Source organism: Sus scrofa, chromosome 1, assembly GCF_000003025.6.
Source record: "Sus scrofa isolate TJ Tabasco breed Duroc chromosome 1, Sscrofa11.1, whole genome shotgun sequence".
In the NCBI taxonomy this organism is placed as follows: domain Eukaryota; kingdom Metazoa; phylum Chordata; class Mammalia; order Artiodactyla; family Suidae; genus Sus; species Sus scrofa.
The window spans coordinates 72,727,251-72,741,574 of record NC_010443.5 but is presented as its reverse complement, the minus strand read 5'-3'; the positions used below and the strand labels follow the sequence as shown (position 1 = coordinate 72,741,574).

The 14,324-nt window shown below is 40.3% G+C and overlaps 1 protein-coding gene across 3 annotated transcripts in view; it reads right to left on the bottom strand.

Moving 5' to 3' along the window:
- Positions 1-14,324, bottom strand: part of CRYBG1 (crystallin beta-gamma domain containing 1) — a 210,696-nt gene that overhangs the window by 21,979 nt on the left and 174,393 nt on the right. For all 3 annotated transcript variants that reach the window (XM_021090505.1, XM_021090512.1, XM_003121329.6), the window contains 5 exons: positions 8,438-8,564; positions 5,839-5,874; positions 4,982-5,139; positions 3,657-3,783; positions 3,419-3,564 (listed from right to left, as the gene is read on the bottom strand). In XM_021090505.1, coding sequence (XP_020946164.1) covers positions 3,419-3,564; positions 3,657-3,783; positions 4,982-5,139; positions 5,839-5,874; positions 8,438-8,564 — 594 coding nt within the window. The remainder of the gene's footprint in view (positions 1-3,418; positions 3,565-3,656; positions 3,784-4,981; positions 5,140-5,838; positions 5,875-8,437; positions 8,565-14,324) is intronic.

Below are 14,324 nucleotides of genomic sequence, written 5' to 3'. Positions count from 1 at the left end.
CGGCCTCCTACACCTAAGTATTAAGCTAAAATACTTTGAAGGTCACAAAAAACATCCTGACCAGGCCCGGGGGTGGGGGTGGAGAGAAATAGATCCCTTCCAGAGTCTAGCCAGTCAAGAAATATTTGCAACAACTTAACCACTTTTTTTTACTTTACCTCCTCCCCTCCCCATCTTTGTTCTATAAAAGAAACTAGCATCAAATCCTAGCAAGATGGTTCTTTAGGATACCAGTCTACTGCTTTGTAAGGTCGCTAATCCTTGCCCCAACAACTCATCCCTCAATAAATTGGCCTGTGGTGTCACAAGCAGTATTAGCTTGCACCTGGTAACAGAAAAACAGGCCTAAAGTGAAGCCAGCACAGTGAAAGCCCAGTCAATAGACAGAGAGAGATTAAGTTCTAAGGATAGTGTCTGAACCCCCATATCAGCCATGACTGAAACAACATCCCCTCCAGGACTTTTCAGTTATGCAGGCCAATAAATTATATTTTTATCACTTAATGCCAATTTAGGTTGACTTGCAGTCACCTGCATCCCAAAAAGTCTTGACTGATCATCTTTCAATAAAAACTTACTTTGGCATTAGTAAAATATTCAATTGCTAGCTTCAGGTGCATTGAAACAATTACTTTTATATAAAAATAACAGAGAGCCCAGAAATGAACCCACACTTATGTGGTCACTTTATCTGCGACAGAGGAGGCAAGAATACACAAAGAGGAAAAGACAGACTATTCAATAAATGGTATTGGGAAAACTCTACAGTTACATGCAAAAGAATCAAACTGAATCATTTTCTCACACCATACAAAAAATAAACCCCAAATGGATTAAAGACTTACATGTAAGACTGAAACCATAAAAGTCCTAGAAGGAAATATAGGTAGTATGCTTTCTGACATCAGTCTTAGCAATGTTTTTTTGGATATGACTCCTCAGGCAAGGGAAATGAGCAAAAATAAACAAAAGAGATTACATCAAACAAATGCTTTTGCACCTGAAAGTAAACTATCAACCAAACGAAAAAGCAGCCCCCTCTATGGGAGGAAATATTTGCAAACAACAAACTATTAAGGGGTTAATACCCAAAATATACAAAGGACTCATATGATAAAACATCAAAAAAAGCAAGCAACCCAATTAAAATTTGGACAGAAGAACCTAAACAGACATTTTTCCAAAAAGACCTACAGACAGCCAACAGGCTCATGAAAAGATGTTCAACATCACTCATCATCAGGAAAATGCACATCAAAACCACCATGACATATTGCCTCAAACCTGTCAGAATGGCTATCATCAAAAAGGTAATAAATAACAAGTGTTGTCAAGGATGTGGAGAAAAAGGAATCCTCCTGCACTGCTGGTGGTATAGCCATTATGGAAAACAGTATGCAGCCTCCTTAAAAAGTTAAAAATAGAACTACTATACAATCCAGCCATCCCACTTCTGGATATTTTTGCAAAGAAAACAAAAACACGAATTCAAAAAGACATGTGTACACCTATGTTTGCTGCAGCACTATTCACAATCCAAATAGAGGCAATTTATATATCTAGATAGACAGATGTGGGAAACATACTGATACCTGTATCAATATATCAACATCACATATCGACATATATATACACAATGGAATAGTACTGAGCCATAAAAAGAATGAAATCTTGCCATTAGCAACATGGGTAGACCTAGAGGATATTATGCTATGTGAAATAAGCCAAATACTAATACCATATGATTTCATTTATACGTGGAATTTAAAAAGCAAAACAAATGAACAAACACAACGAAACAGAAAATAGTCATAGATACTAAGAACAGAGTGGGGCCGTAGAGAGGGGAGGAGGATGAGCGAAATACATAAGGGAAATTAACAGTACAGAATTCCAGTTACAAAAAAAAATGAGTCACAGGAATGAAATACATGGCATGAGGAAGAGTGTCAATAATTATGTAATATATTTATATGGTGAATGTGTGCTAACTAGATTTATCATGGTGGTCATTTTGATATGCAGAGAAATATTGAATCACTGTGTTTTATATCAAGAATTAACATAGTATTTTAAGACAGTTATACTTCAAAAACAAGCAAGCAGGAGTTCCCGTCATGGCTCGGCAGAAAGGAATCTGACTAGCATCCATGAGGACGCAGGTTCGATCCCTGGCCTCGCTCAGTGGGTTAAGGATCCGGTGTTGCTGTGAGCTGTGGTGTAGGCTGCAGATGTGGCTTGGATCTGGCGTGGCTGTGACTGTGGCGTAGGCCAGCAGCTGCAGCTCCAAGGAGACCCCTAGGTCTGGGAACTTCCACATACGACGGGTGCAGCCCTACAAACACAAAAAACAAGCAAGCAAACTCACAGAAAAAGAGCTAAGATTTGGGGTTACCAGCAGTAGGGAGAGGGGAGGTGGGGAAGATGTCCATAAACTAAAAACGTACAAACTTCCAGCTATAAGATAAATACTGGGGACAAAATGCACAAAATGATTAACAGAATTAACCCTGCTGTATGATATGAAAGTTGTTAAGAGAGCAAATCCTAAGAGTTCTCATTACAAAGGAAAACATTGTTTTGCTGCTTCTATTTTGTATCTATATGAGATGATGGATGTTCACTCAACAGTGGTAATCATTTCAGGATGAATATAAGGCAGTCTTATGCTGTACACCTTAAATTTATAAAGTGCTGTGTGACAACTATATCTTCATATAATTGAAAGAAAAAAATAGTAGTGAGAAAATATAATGGAGCAGGTGTAGGACCACAGGAAAATCAAATGGGACTTTGTCCCAACCTCAGGTTTCTTTTTTTTTTTTTTGTCTTTTTGCTATTTCTTGGGCCGCTCCCGCGGCATATGGAGGTTCCCAGGCTAGGGGTCTAATCGGAACTGTAGCCACAGGCCTACGCCAGAGCCACAGCAACGCGGGATCCGAGCCGCGTCTGCAACCTACACCACAGCTCACGGCAATGCCGGATCATTAACCCACTGAGCAAGGGCAGGGACCGAACCCGCAACCTCATGGTTCCTAGTCGGATTCGTTAACCACTGCGCCACAACAGGAACTCCCCAACCTCAGGTTTCTAATGTTAGATCACTATTATAATTTGTTTCCCATCCTAAGAAATTCATGAAGTCTTTCCATGAAGAATGACAAGGGAAGTATATCTGTAGATTTCTATCATAAAATTCAAAAGCCTGCAACAATAGTATATTACACATAAAAATATTATGAGAAAGTGTTTAAAAAGCAATTATGAAAATATTATGGCAGTAAGTAAGTATTCAATGGCTGATTTAGCATTTAGCTTTGGAGATACTCAGTGAATGCCTATTCTGTGAGAGCCTCCACGAGTTTCACACACAAAGAGAAACCCACGTTTAAGATCCCAAGTGGGTTATTTCACTTACACGCCACTCAGCACATTAATAGACTGTGTCTTCGCTCCATAGCCGGTCTCCTTTAAATTAGCCACAATTCCTAATACATCAATACTGGCACCTTTGGATCCAAAGTTTTTTTCACTGTACATTATCATGTGAGCATTTGAAAAATCCTATGGAGAAAAAAAAATGTCAAAATTCAAAGGCTAGCCGTTTTTTATTCAAAAATGACCAACTATGAGCCATCAGCTTTTCTTTAACTTACACCTAGTACAGGTCGTAAAGACCGAAGTTCTCCACCGTAGCCTCCCCAGTCGTTCCAGTGCTTATATTCTCCTTCCTCAAGCAAATACTGATGACCTGAAAATCCCGGCTTCTCATAAGCAACCCAACTACAAGAGAAAGACCATGAAAGAAGAGCAGACACTTTTAGCAATGTTAAAATATCAGTTTCATGGACAAATACAAATTGTTCTAAAGCTAGACCTGACTCATGCATTTATGACTACTGAAATTCTTCCCTAACATTTAAGAGACTGACACAATGGCCCCAAGAAAATAACTTAAGAAGCATACATCAATGTTTATGAGGGGCTGGGGGGGTGGGAGGGGGGGCAGGTAGGCAGTGTGTGTGTGTTTAAGAACTAACTCAAAAGAACTCCAGCAAATAAAACTGGAAGAATTTTCTTCTAAGAGTAAAGTATATTTTTGGCTATTTCCAAGATCATTTTCAGTTTACACTTCCAAAGGAAATGTGTAAGGTCTATAAAGGGCAATATATGATCATAAAAAAAAAAATAGAAAAGCAGGAGTTCCCGTCGTGGCGCAGCGGAAATGAATCTGACTAGGAACCATGGGGTTGCGGATTCAATCCCTGGCCTCACTCAGTGGGTTAAGGGTCCAGTGTTGCCGTGAGCTGTGGTGTAGGTTGCAGTCACAGCTCAGATCTGGCATTGCTGTGGCTGTGGCATAGCCTGGTAGCTACAGCTGATTAGACCCCTAGCCTGGGAACCTCCATATATCCTAAAAAATGACAAAAGACAAAAAAAAAAAAAAAAAAAAAAAGAAGAAAAGAAAAAAGACAAGAAAAGCAAACTAAGAGTTCCATCATTTGGGACATAATATTAATAAACAAAAATGTAGATCTGATCAATCTGGATGGGCTGAACTGACTGACCCCAAACCATCCCCTCAAACTGCTGTGTCAGATCCAGGTCACAATTGGCTGAAGAGGACATGTTTGAGGAGTTCCTGCCACGGTGGAGTGGGTGAAGAATCCAACTGCCATGGCTTGGGTCACTGTGGAGGCATGGGTTCAATCCTGGCCCAGTGCAGTAGGTTAAAGGAGCTGGCTTGGCTACAGCTGTGCATAGGTCACAGCTGCAGCTCAGATGCAATCTCTAGCCCCAGGAACTTCCATATGCCACAAGCAAAGCCATTAAAAAAGAGAGAGAGAAAGAGAACCTGTTTGATATTCTCTCCACCATACAATCTGGAATGCTATCTCTGGGGGAAAGAGAACACTTTTTTCTTTTACTTTATTAAAAGGAATCAAAAGAACCCCTTACACGGTCACTCCCATCTACTTACATGCCTCTTAGAACTTTCATGGATCCCACTGATGTAAATGGCAAGCGTTCATCTTCAGCCATTTCTTCTGCTTCACCTCCTTCCATGACAAAACTACACATCTCTGTTTCTAGTTCCATACATTTTCCTTCAAAGAAAGGCTTTTCATAAATCACTACCTATAACAGAAATGAGATATGCCAGAACTATATAAGAGGTTAAATATTTCCATAGTTAACATTACCAGTCATCTAATACCGCTAAGTCCTGGAACACAAATTAAAAATTTCTAACCATATGTTTAAAAATTCACTCAATAACAGTCTAATTCTAAACATCAGAATGTCTCCCCTGCTGTGGTATGCCCCCATATCAAGGGTCAAAATATAGTTTATGCGTAACTGGGTTTTGTTCAATGTCTAGACCTGATAGGTAGAATTTTGCTCGGGCCAAACTAAGTTGCTCTAAAAATTAAACCAACCATCGATCAAACTATGTGCCATAGATGTGCAAAGTAGAAATGGCAGAAAGAGCATTCCTGGAGAAGGAGAACTTGTCTTGAGACGTAAGTTTTTTTCCTGGCTAACTGACCAAAAGGCCCCGCAGTCAGTAAATATAAAACAAACCACAAACCAAATACGCACTGAACTTTCTGAGCCAGGGCTACACACACTGTTAGTGAAAATTGGCGCCATCAGCATCATTTACCAGTCTGAAGGATGCTATGTGGAAGCTGGACTACTTCCTTAGGCTGCAATTACGTTTTGTGAAAGTTGATATGTAAAATCACACCAGTATTATCTTCATGGAGATGGATGGGAATAAAATTTTTAAAATACATATATATATATATATGTATACATATATATTTTTTTTACCTTTGGATCTGTAGGGAATTCAACTTTACGGCCACCCTGAAAAGAAAAAAATCACACAGTAAGAAAAGTGGTTTGTCACTGATATATTACCCTTTTCTACCACCCAGGGGAGTTTCTGGTGAGTCATGGAGCCACACAGAGCAACTACATTCTAGTTTGTTTAGCTGATGTAGAGATAGTTGTAGAATTGCCAGTGATACAGGGAAAAGATGAGGGAGCGATCCAGAGCAGAGACTCACAGAAGCAGTCTATAAGCTGACTCTCCACGGCAGCTGTATGCTTTTTGACCAAGTAAGTGTTAGCTTTTTTTGCTTTGTTTTTCTGTTTCTTAATACAGTAAACTTCATGAGAAATTACATGTCTCTCACTTCTAAGTCTAAGATCTGACACCTCTGGACCCCAAAACCTCACAGGCAGCAATCTTCGCCTTCTTTTATTTTTATTTTTTTAATTTTTTTGTTTCTATTTTAACCTTCACCTTTTGCACTTATTCACCCTGCTCTGGGCTCAGCCTCCAGCCAGGATACTGGCGTCTGTTTGCCTGTCTCCACCTCTTCCAAGGCTCAGCTACTTGACAGCCTACTCATGCCTATTTGCTGCCTGGCCCTGGAGGCATTTGATTTTGTAACCTATGGCTTCCACAACAGTTCCAAGTTCATTCAAGTTCACAATGTGTTATAGAACACTCTTGAGAAAAATTAAGTAAACTGTTAGATAAATTTAAAACATCTCGAAGGATGGGTGGATGGGGGTTGGTATACTTTTATAATAAAAACATTTTTTAATCCAAAAAAACTGACTAAAAATAAACCATAAAAATGGTATTACTTAGAAATGTTAACTAGGGGGAGAGTTAAAATCAGCAGTGGGAAAGTCAGGCTACTTTTCACCAATATACATTTAAGAGCCTTAAAAAATAGTACAGCCCAAGAGGCCCAAATGCAGCAAATAAACTGTAATTATAAAGGAATGTGGCTGATTTGATCAACAAACCAGAGCTCACACAACCAGGTAAGTACCCTTTTCAAAAGTAATCCTTTTTGAATGCCATCAACTTCATGGTTCTGTAGCTTATCATTAAAAACTGCCTCGAAACCCCCGGGGGGTAATTCTTTCATCCACTCACAAAACTAACAGAACTTTTTTCTTTGAAAATGGATTTACTTTTAGAAAGAAAAAAAAAAAAAAAGCCCTAAATCATTTGCAGGAAGACCAGCAAACATCTAGGTAATTAAACCCATAAGCTTTGTAGAAGGGGTAAAATTAAGATAAAAAATTATCTTCTTGACTTTTTCATTTGTTTCAAACTGACTCTGAAGACAACCAAAGTGAAATTTCAAGAACATGTTTGTAACAGGAGTCTCCCTTGAGCCACCTACTAGAATTTAGTGAGCACCTATTAGAATGTGGCTCAACATGTAGGTCAAGAGGGATACAGCCTGGATCGTCCCAAGACTTAGGGTCTAGCAGAAGAAAGAGACAAAGAACAGGGCAAAATACAGCACTAGAAGCACAGGCTCCATTCTAGGGCAAATGCTTGGGAAGGCAGCACTCTTCCAGATCCAGGGCCAACGGCCCCAGGGTGTCGCCCAGCGTGGCCTCCGGTCACTACAGCTGGCTGCTCCTCAGTGAGCCCTACCCTTTCCCAGCTCCACTCTGGCTCCTGCCCTGTACTTTGACATCTCCATCTAAAATAACCCTGCTTGGGAGTTCCTGTTCCTGTTGAGAATGTGGGTTTGATCCCTGGCCTAGCTCAGTGGGTTAAGGATCCAGCATTGCCATGAACTGTGGTGTACGTCACAGATGTGGCTAGGATCCTGTGTTGCTGTGGCTGTGGTGTAGACCAGCAGCTGTAGCTCCGATTCTGCCCCTAGCCTGGAAACTTCCACATGCTTCAGGTGCGGCCCTAAAAAGCACAATAAAATAAAATAAAATAAATAAATACATAAAATAACCCTGCTTGGTTTTAAGCCCCACTTGATTTATTGTGAAGCTCTCCTAATTATCTCCCGTCTCTGACACCTACAAGTTGGACTTTATCTTTTTCTCCTGCTTTTCCACAAAGGTTTTTTTCCCTTCACTTTCTCACTTCCCACATCAGCCCCGGGCTGAGCTCTGCACACACATCATCAGCGGCTCTTCAAAGCCAAGGACACCCTGGAGGCCAAGGCCACATTTTTTCATCTGTAGCATCTAGCAAGTCATTCTTTCTGTTATTTCTACCTAGCAACAGGTGCCATCTTCTACATATTTTTTTACTGTCTTTCTAGGGCTTCACTCATGGCATATGGAGGTTTCCAGGCCAGGGCTTCAATTGGAGCTGTAGCCTACACCACAGCCACAGCAACGCCAGATCTGCAACCTACACCACAGCTTACGGCAATGCTGCATCCTTAACCCACTGAGTGAGACCAGGGATCGAACCTGTATCCTTATGGATGCTAGTCAGATGTGTTTCCGCTGAGTCACAATGGGAACTACCGTATTTGTTTTTTTTTAAAGTCTGTTTCACTGCTTTGAAGTCACATTCTGTGAATTATTGGTCAAGCTGATGAAGAACTGCTGACTCCAAGAGCACATCCTTTGATCCCATCTTTACCATTTTCAGGGGCCGCATGGATCCAATGTACGCCTCCTCTGTGTCCCAGAAGGATAAGTCGGGGTATTCACCCGGTTCCAGGATAAATGGGACACCCTGGAATCCAGGTTCTTCATAAATCAGCCATCTAAATAAGCACCAAGGAAGGAAGAAGCAGAGAAAATTCATCATTTCTTTCAGCAGAACACAGGATCCCAGTGATGAGAGAGGAAAAGAACAGGAGAGGATGGGGATCTGGATAATGTACGGTTACACTCAGGTATTAGAGTAACATTAGCCTCAAGGAGGAATAAGCCATTATACTCAAGGAGGAATAAGCCTTGGCTTTGGCTGGTTTTGTCCATTTATTTAATTTCTGTTATGAACTGCTTCAAAGTATAAATGTCTCTTATTACTTCCATGTGATAAAAATTGTTTTTTTCTTTTTAAGGCCACACCTGTGGTACATGGAAGTTTCCAGGCTAGGGGTCAAAACAGAGCTGCAGCTGAAGCCTATGCCACAGCCACAGCCACACAGGATCCAAGCCACACCTGCAACCTACACTGCAGCTTGTGGTAACATGGGATCCGTAATCCACTGACCGAGGCTAGGGATCGAACCTGTACCTCACAGAGACAATATCTGGTCCTTAACCTGCTGAGTCACCATGGGAACTCCCAAAGTAACTATTTTTTGCACTGCATCTATTTAGAGAGGCTTTTGCTAGATCTCAAGCTTTGTTTTAAAAGGTTACATCTCATTTTTAACCAAAGAACAGGACACCTAATTATTTGTCACAGTATCAGAAATTAATATTGGCTAACAACTATGTAGAGCTTACAAGGAAAGCCACCCAGAATTCCACCCAATCCTCACAACAATGCTATGAGAAAGGACACTACTGTCTCATTTTACAGATGAGGTTAACACCGGGGAGTTCCCACTGTGGTGCAATGAGATCAGGAGCATCTCTGCAACATTGGGACACAGGTTCACTCTTGCCCAGCACGGTGGGTTAAGGATCCAGCATTAATACAGCTATGGCATAAGTTACAACTGTGGCTCAGATCTGATCCCTGGCCCAGGAACTCCATATGCTGCAGGGCGACCAAAAAAGAAAAAAAAAAAGAAAAGAAAAGAAAGTCGTCCAGGGCCACACAGATACCAGCACCAGAGGCAGGGCTGATTGAAGCTGAATCCAAAGCCCAGCTCCTAAGCATCCTCTTCAGCAATCTTTCTCATTCCAGAGACTGCATGGAACATTATTTACTCTTCCACAGTGAGTCAGGAGGGGCAGTGTGAGCATGTCTGTAGGGACTTTAAAGGTCTGAAGCTGCTTGTTCCTAGGCCCAAAGCTTTAAGTTCCTGGATGTGATTTTTATGGCTCTTCAATACCACACCCTCTATCAGGCTCATCAGCTGTCACTTCTGCTACAGTCAGGGAACCAGAAGCCCCACCTTCCTCTAATGTGCTAGAAACCAGAAAACCATGCCTGATACGAACTGTCTCTAAAGACTGGGCAGTCTTGTCAATTTCTTGGTTCCCGGGAAGGTTCTGGGAAGGTGAGGTTGCTGGAGAACTGACATTTATGTAAGAGACATGTTAATACACTCCCTTCATAAACAAATATGGCTTTTGCTTTTTTCCTTTTCTTTTCTAGGGCCGCACCCGCGGCATATAGAGGTTGCCAGGCTAGGGATCTAATTGGAGCTGTAGCTGCCGGCCTACGCCACAGTCACAGCAATGCAGGATCTGAGCCATGTCTGCAACCTACACCACAGCTCACAGCAACGCCGGATCCTTAACCCACTATGTGAGGCCAGGGATCGAACATGCAATCTCATGGTTTCTAGTCGGATTCGTTAACCACTGCTCCACAATAGGAACTCCCAAATATGGAATTCTTGATGATCATTTACACTCACCAATGAATGTCTTGCTAAAGCTTCTTAGCTAGGCTAACTCCACCACACTCCCCAGAACACGGAGCCAAGAAGAGGTTGACTGTAAATGCAATCCTTTAGCAGCAGTGGTTCAGCATCCCCCACCCCACCCCCTTGCTTTTCTCTTGGTTTACAATTTTGGCCCAAGGGCACCTTTTTGATGATGGCTTTTGGTGAAGATTCCCCTGGATAAATCCGTAACTTCTTTAGACTCACTAATTACACAGGGATTTACAATCAAAATCCTACTGAAGACCTGGCAACACCCACATAGCCCCTAGACTGTTGGGAGGCTGCATGAAGTGTATGGGTGGGGATCAAAACTAATCCACAGCGTTAGAAGTCAACCAAGAGGAGGCATGAATGAGGGAGTTTCTAAGATACCAGTTATGTGCTATGTCTTGATTTAGGTGACAGTTACACCTGGAAAATTCACTCAGCTTATACATGTCTGATTTGTGCACCTTTTAATATAAATATCATATATACTTCAATAAAAAAATTAACTTAAGGACAAAAAGAGACATCTTTTAAAGACCACCGATATGATGTATTCCTAACGCACAAAAACGTAGAGGCTAAGAGGGGGTCCTTTAAATCTCCTTTTGTTTAAAGCATGACAGTTAAGGCTGCATTCCATCTTTTTTTTTTTTTTTTTGGAGCTAAAAGCTCTCACCAGCATACCACACACTGATCTCGTGCCCTAACTAAATAATGGCAGTTTCTCATATATTGTCCTATCTGGCTAACAAACCAACGGCTATGAGTCTTGACTCATCAAAAAAAACAGGCTGAATTTTTCATACACAATGAACAGCTCATAAACAAGTGATTCTGGGGTTCTGACAAGATACTTACTAAAGTACCTTTGATTCAGTCTTTCCTTCTATAGTTTGAGTTCTGAGGGTATTTATTCATCAGATACTAAACAACTCACTTTCCCTGAAGCATGTAATTTAGTCACAGTAACATTTATAGGAGGAAAGTAGTTTAGGGTAGAAGGGAATCTGCTGAAAAACTGACCACATAAACAGATACATTTGAAAGGACTGCTATTCTGAGAGTCAGTCCTCACTGAGTGAGTGCTGAGGCCTGCTGGGTAACTCAGACAGACATTTATGGATGTGGGACAGCCTTTAGAATTTGAACATTCATATACAGTGTTACTCTTTTTCCCTAAATTCTATTCTAAGAAGATACATTATTCATGAGGCCATCAGGAGATGAGCAATCTACCTTCAGGCAGTATTATTTCATTTTCTGAAGGTATTCTTATTTTCCTATGTACGTAGCTTTTGCCTATATTATAAAGAAACAGTATGACTATCAAGTCTGAACTTTTATTTTTTTATTTTTATTTTTTTGGCTGTGCTCATGGCACATGAAAGTTCCTGGCCCAGGGACTGAATCCACAGCACCGGCGCAACCCAAGCCACTGCAGTGACAACACTGAGCCACAAGAGAACTTGTGAGCTTTTTTAAAAAATAACTAGTATATACATAAATGAGTATTGTTGAACTAATAACAATGGCCATCTATAATTCATTAAAAACATCTGTGTAATGGTTCTTTCAGACATACACTTTGCTCAGACAAGAAAAACTGGTCTTATTCACTTGTTCTTAAACCAGAAACAGTATTTCTAGTCTAAGAGAATTCTGGGGCAATTTTACTATTTTTTCTTTTTTTCTTTTTTAAAAAAGATTTTTTCTATTTAGTTGAATTACAGTGTTCTGTCAATTTCTGCTCTACAACAAAGTGACCCAGTTATACACACACACATATATATACAATCTTTTTCTCACATTAACCTCCATCATGTTCCATCACGAGCGACTAGATATAGTTTCCTGTGCTATACAGCAGGATGTCATAGTTTATCCACTCCAAAAGCTATAGTTTGCATCTACTAACCCCAAACTCCCAGTCCATCCCACTCCCTCCCCCTTGGCAACCACAAGTCTGTTCTCCAAGTCCATGAGTTTGTTTCTTTTCTGTAGATAGGTTCATTTGTGCCATATATTAGATTCCAGATATGGATCATGGCAACACAGATCCTTAACCCACTGAGCCAAGGCCATGGATACTAGTCTGACTTATTTCTGCTGAGCCATGACAGGAATTTTTCTTTCTTTTTTTATGGTTTCCTTTGCTGTGCAAAAGCTTATAAGTGTGATTAGGTCCCATTGGTTTATTTTTGTTTTTATTTCTGTTGCCTTGGGAGACTGTCCTAAGAAAACATTTGTATGGTTGATGTCAGAGAATGTTTTGCCTATGTTCTTTTTATTATTACTTAATGAATTTTATTAATTTATAGGTGTACAACAATCATCACAACCAAATTTTACAGCATGTCCATTCCAAACCCTCAGTGCATCCCCCCATCCACAAATCTGTCTCATTTGGAAACCATAAATTTTTCAAAGTCTGTGAGTAACTATTCTGCAAAGAAATTCGTTGTGTCATTTTTTTAGATTCCACACGTAAGTGACAGCATTTGATGTTGGTGTCTCATTGTCTGACTGACTTCACTTAGCATGATAATTTCTAGGTCCATCCATATTGCTAAAAATGCCAGTATTTCTTTCCTTTTAATGGCTGAGTAATACTCCATTGTGTATATGTACCACATCTCTATTACTCAAATGAATTTATCACATCTATAGTTGTATAATGATCATAAAAATCTGATTTCACAGGATTTTCATCCCACAACCCAAGCACAACCCCTACCCCCAAACTGTCTCCTCTGAGACCATAAGATTTTCAATGCCTGTGAGTCTGCATCTGTTCTGCAAAGAAGTTCCGTCTGTCCTTTTTTCAGATTCCACATGTCAGTGAAAGCATTTGATGATGGTGTCTCATTGTATGGCTGACTTCACTTAGCATGATAATTTCTACGTCCATCCATGTTGCTAAAAATGCTGGTATTTCCTTCATTTTAATGGCTGAGTAATATTCCATTGTGTATATGTACCACATCTTCTGGATCCACTCCTCTGTCGATGGACATTTAGGTTGTTTCCATGTCTTGGCTGTTGCAAACAGTGCTGCAATGAACATCAGAGTACGTGTCTTTGCGAGTCGTGGTTTTCTCTGGATAGATGCCCAGGAGTGGGATTGCTGGATCAAATGGTAGTTCTATGTTTAGTTTTCTGAGGAATCTCCATACCGTTTTCCACAGTGGTTGCACCAATTTACAATCCCACCAACAGTGTCATAGGGTTCCTTTTTCTCCACACTCTCCCCAGCACTTGTTGTTTTTAGAATTCTTGATGATGGCAATTCTGGCTGGTGTAAGATGGTACCTCATAGTGGTTTTGGTTTGCATTTCTCTAATAGTGAGTGATGTTGAACATGTTTTCATGTGTTTTTTGGCCATCTGTATGTCTTCTTTGGAGAATTGTCTGTTTAGATCTTCTGCCCATTTTTTGATGGGGTTGTTTGTTTTTTTGGTATTGAGCTGTAGGAGATGTTTATAAATTCTGGAGATTAATCCCTTGTCAGTTGGTTCATTTGCAAAGATTTTCTCCCATTTTGTGGGTTGTGTTTTTGTTTTTTTTTAGGGTTTCCTTTGCTGTGCAGAAACTTTTAAGTTTAATTAAGTCCCATTTGTTTATTTATTTATTTTTTTTGTTATTGTCATTAGTCTAAGAGGTGGATCTGAGAAGATGTTGCTGTGGTTTATGTCAAAGAGTGTTTGGCCTATGTTTTCCCCTAAGAGTTTTATAGCATCTGGTCTTATATCTAGGTCTTTAATCCATCTTGAGTTTATTTTTGTGTATGGTGTTAGGGAGTGTTCTAATTTCATTCTTTTACATGTGGCCGTCAAGTTTTCCCAGCACCACTTATTGAACAGGCTGTCTTTTCTCCATTGTATATTCTTGCCTTCTTTGTCATAGATTAGTTGACTATAGGTGCATGGGTTTAATTCTGGGCTTTCTATCCTGCTCCACTGATCT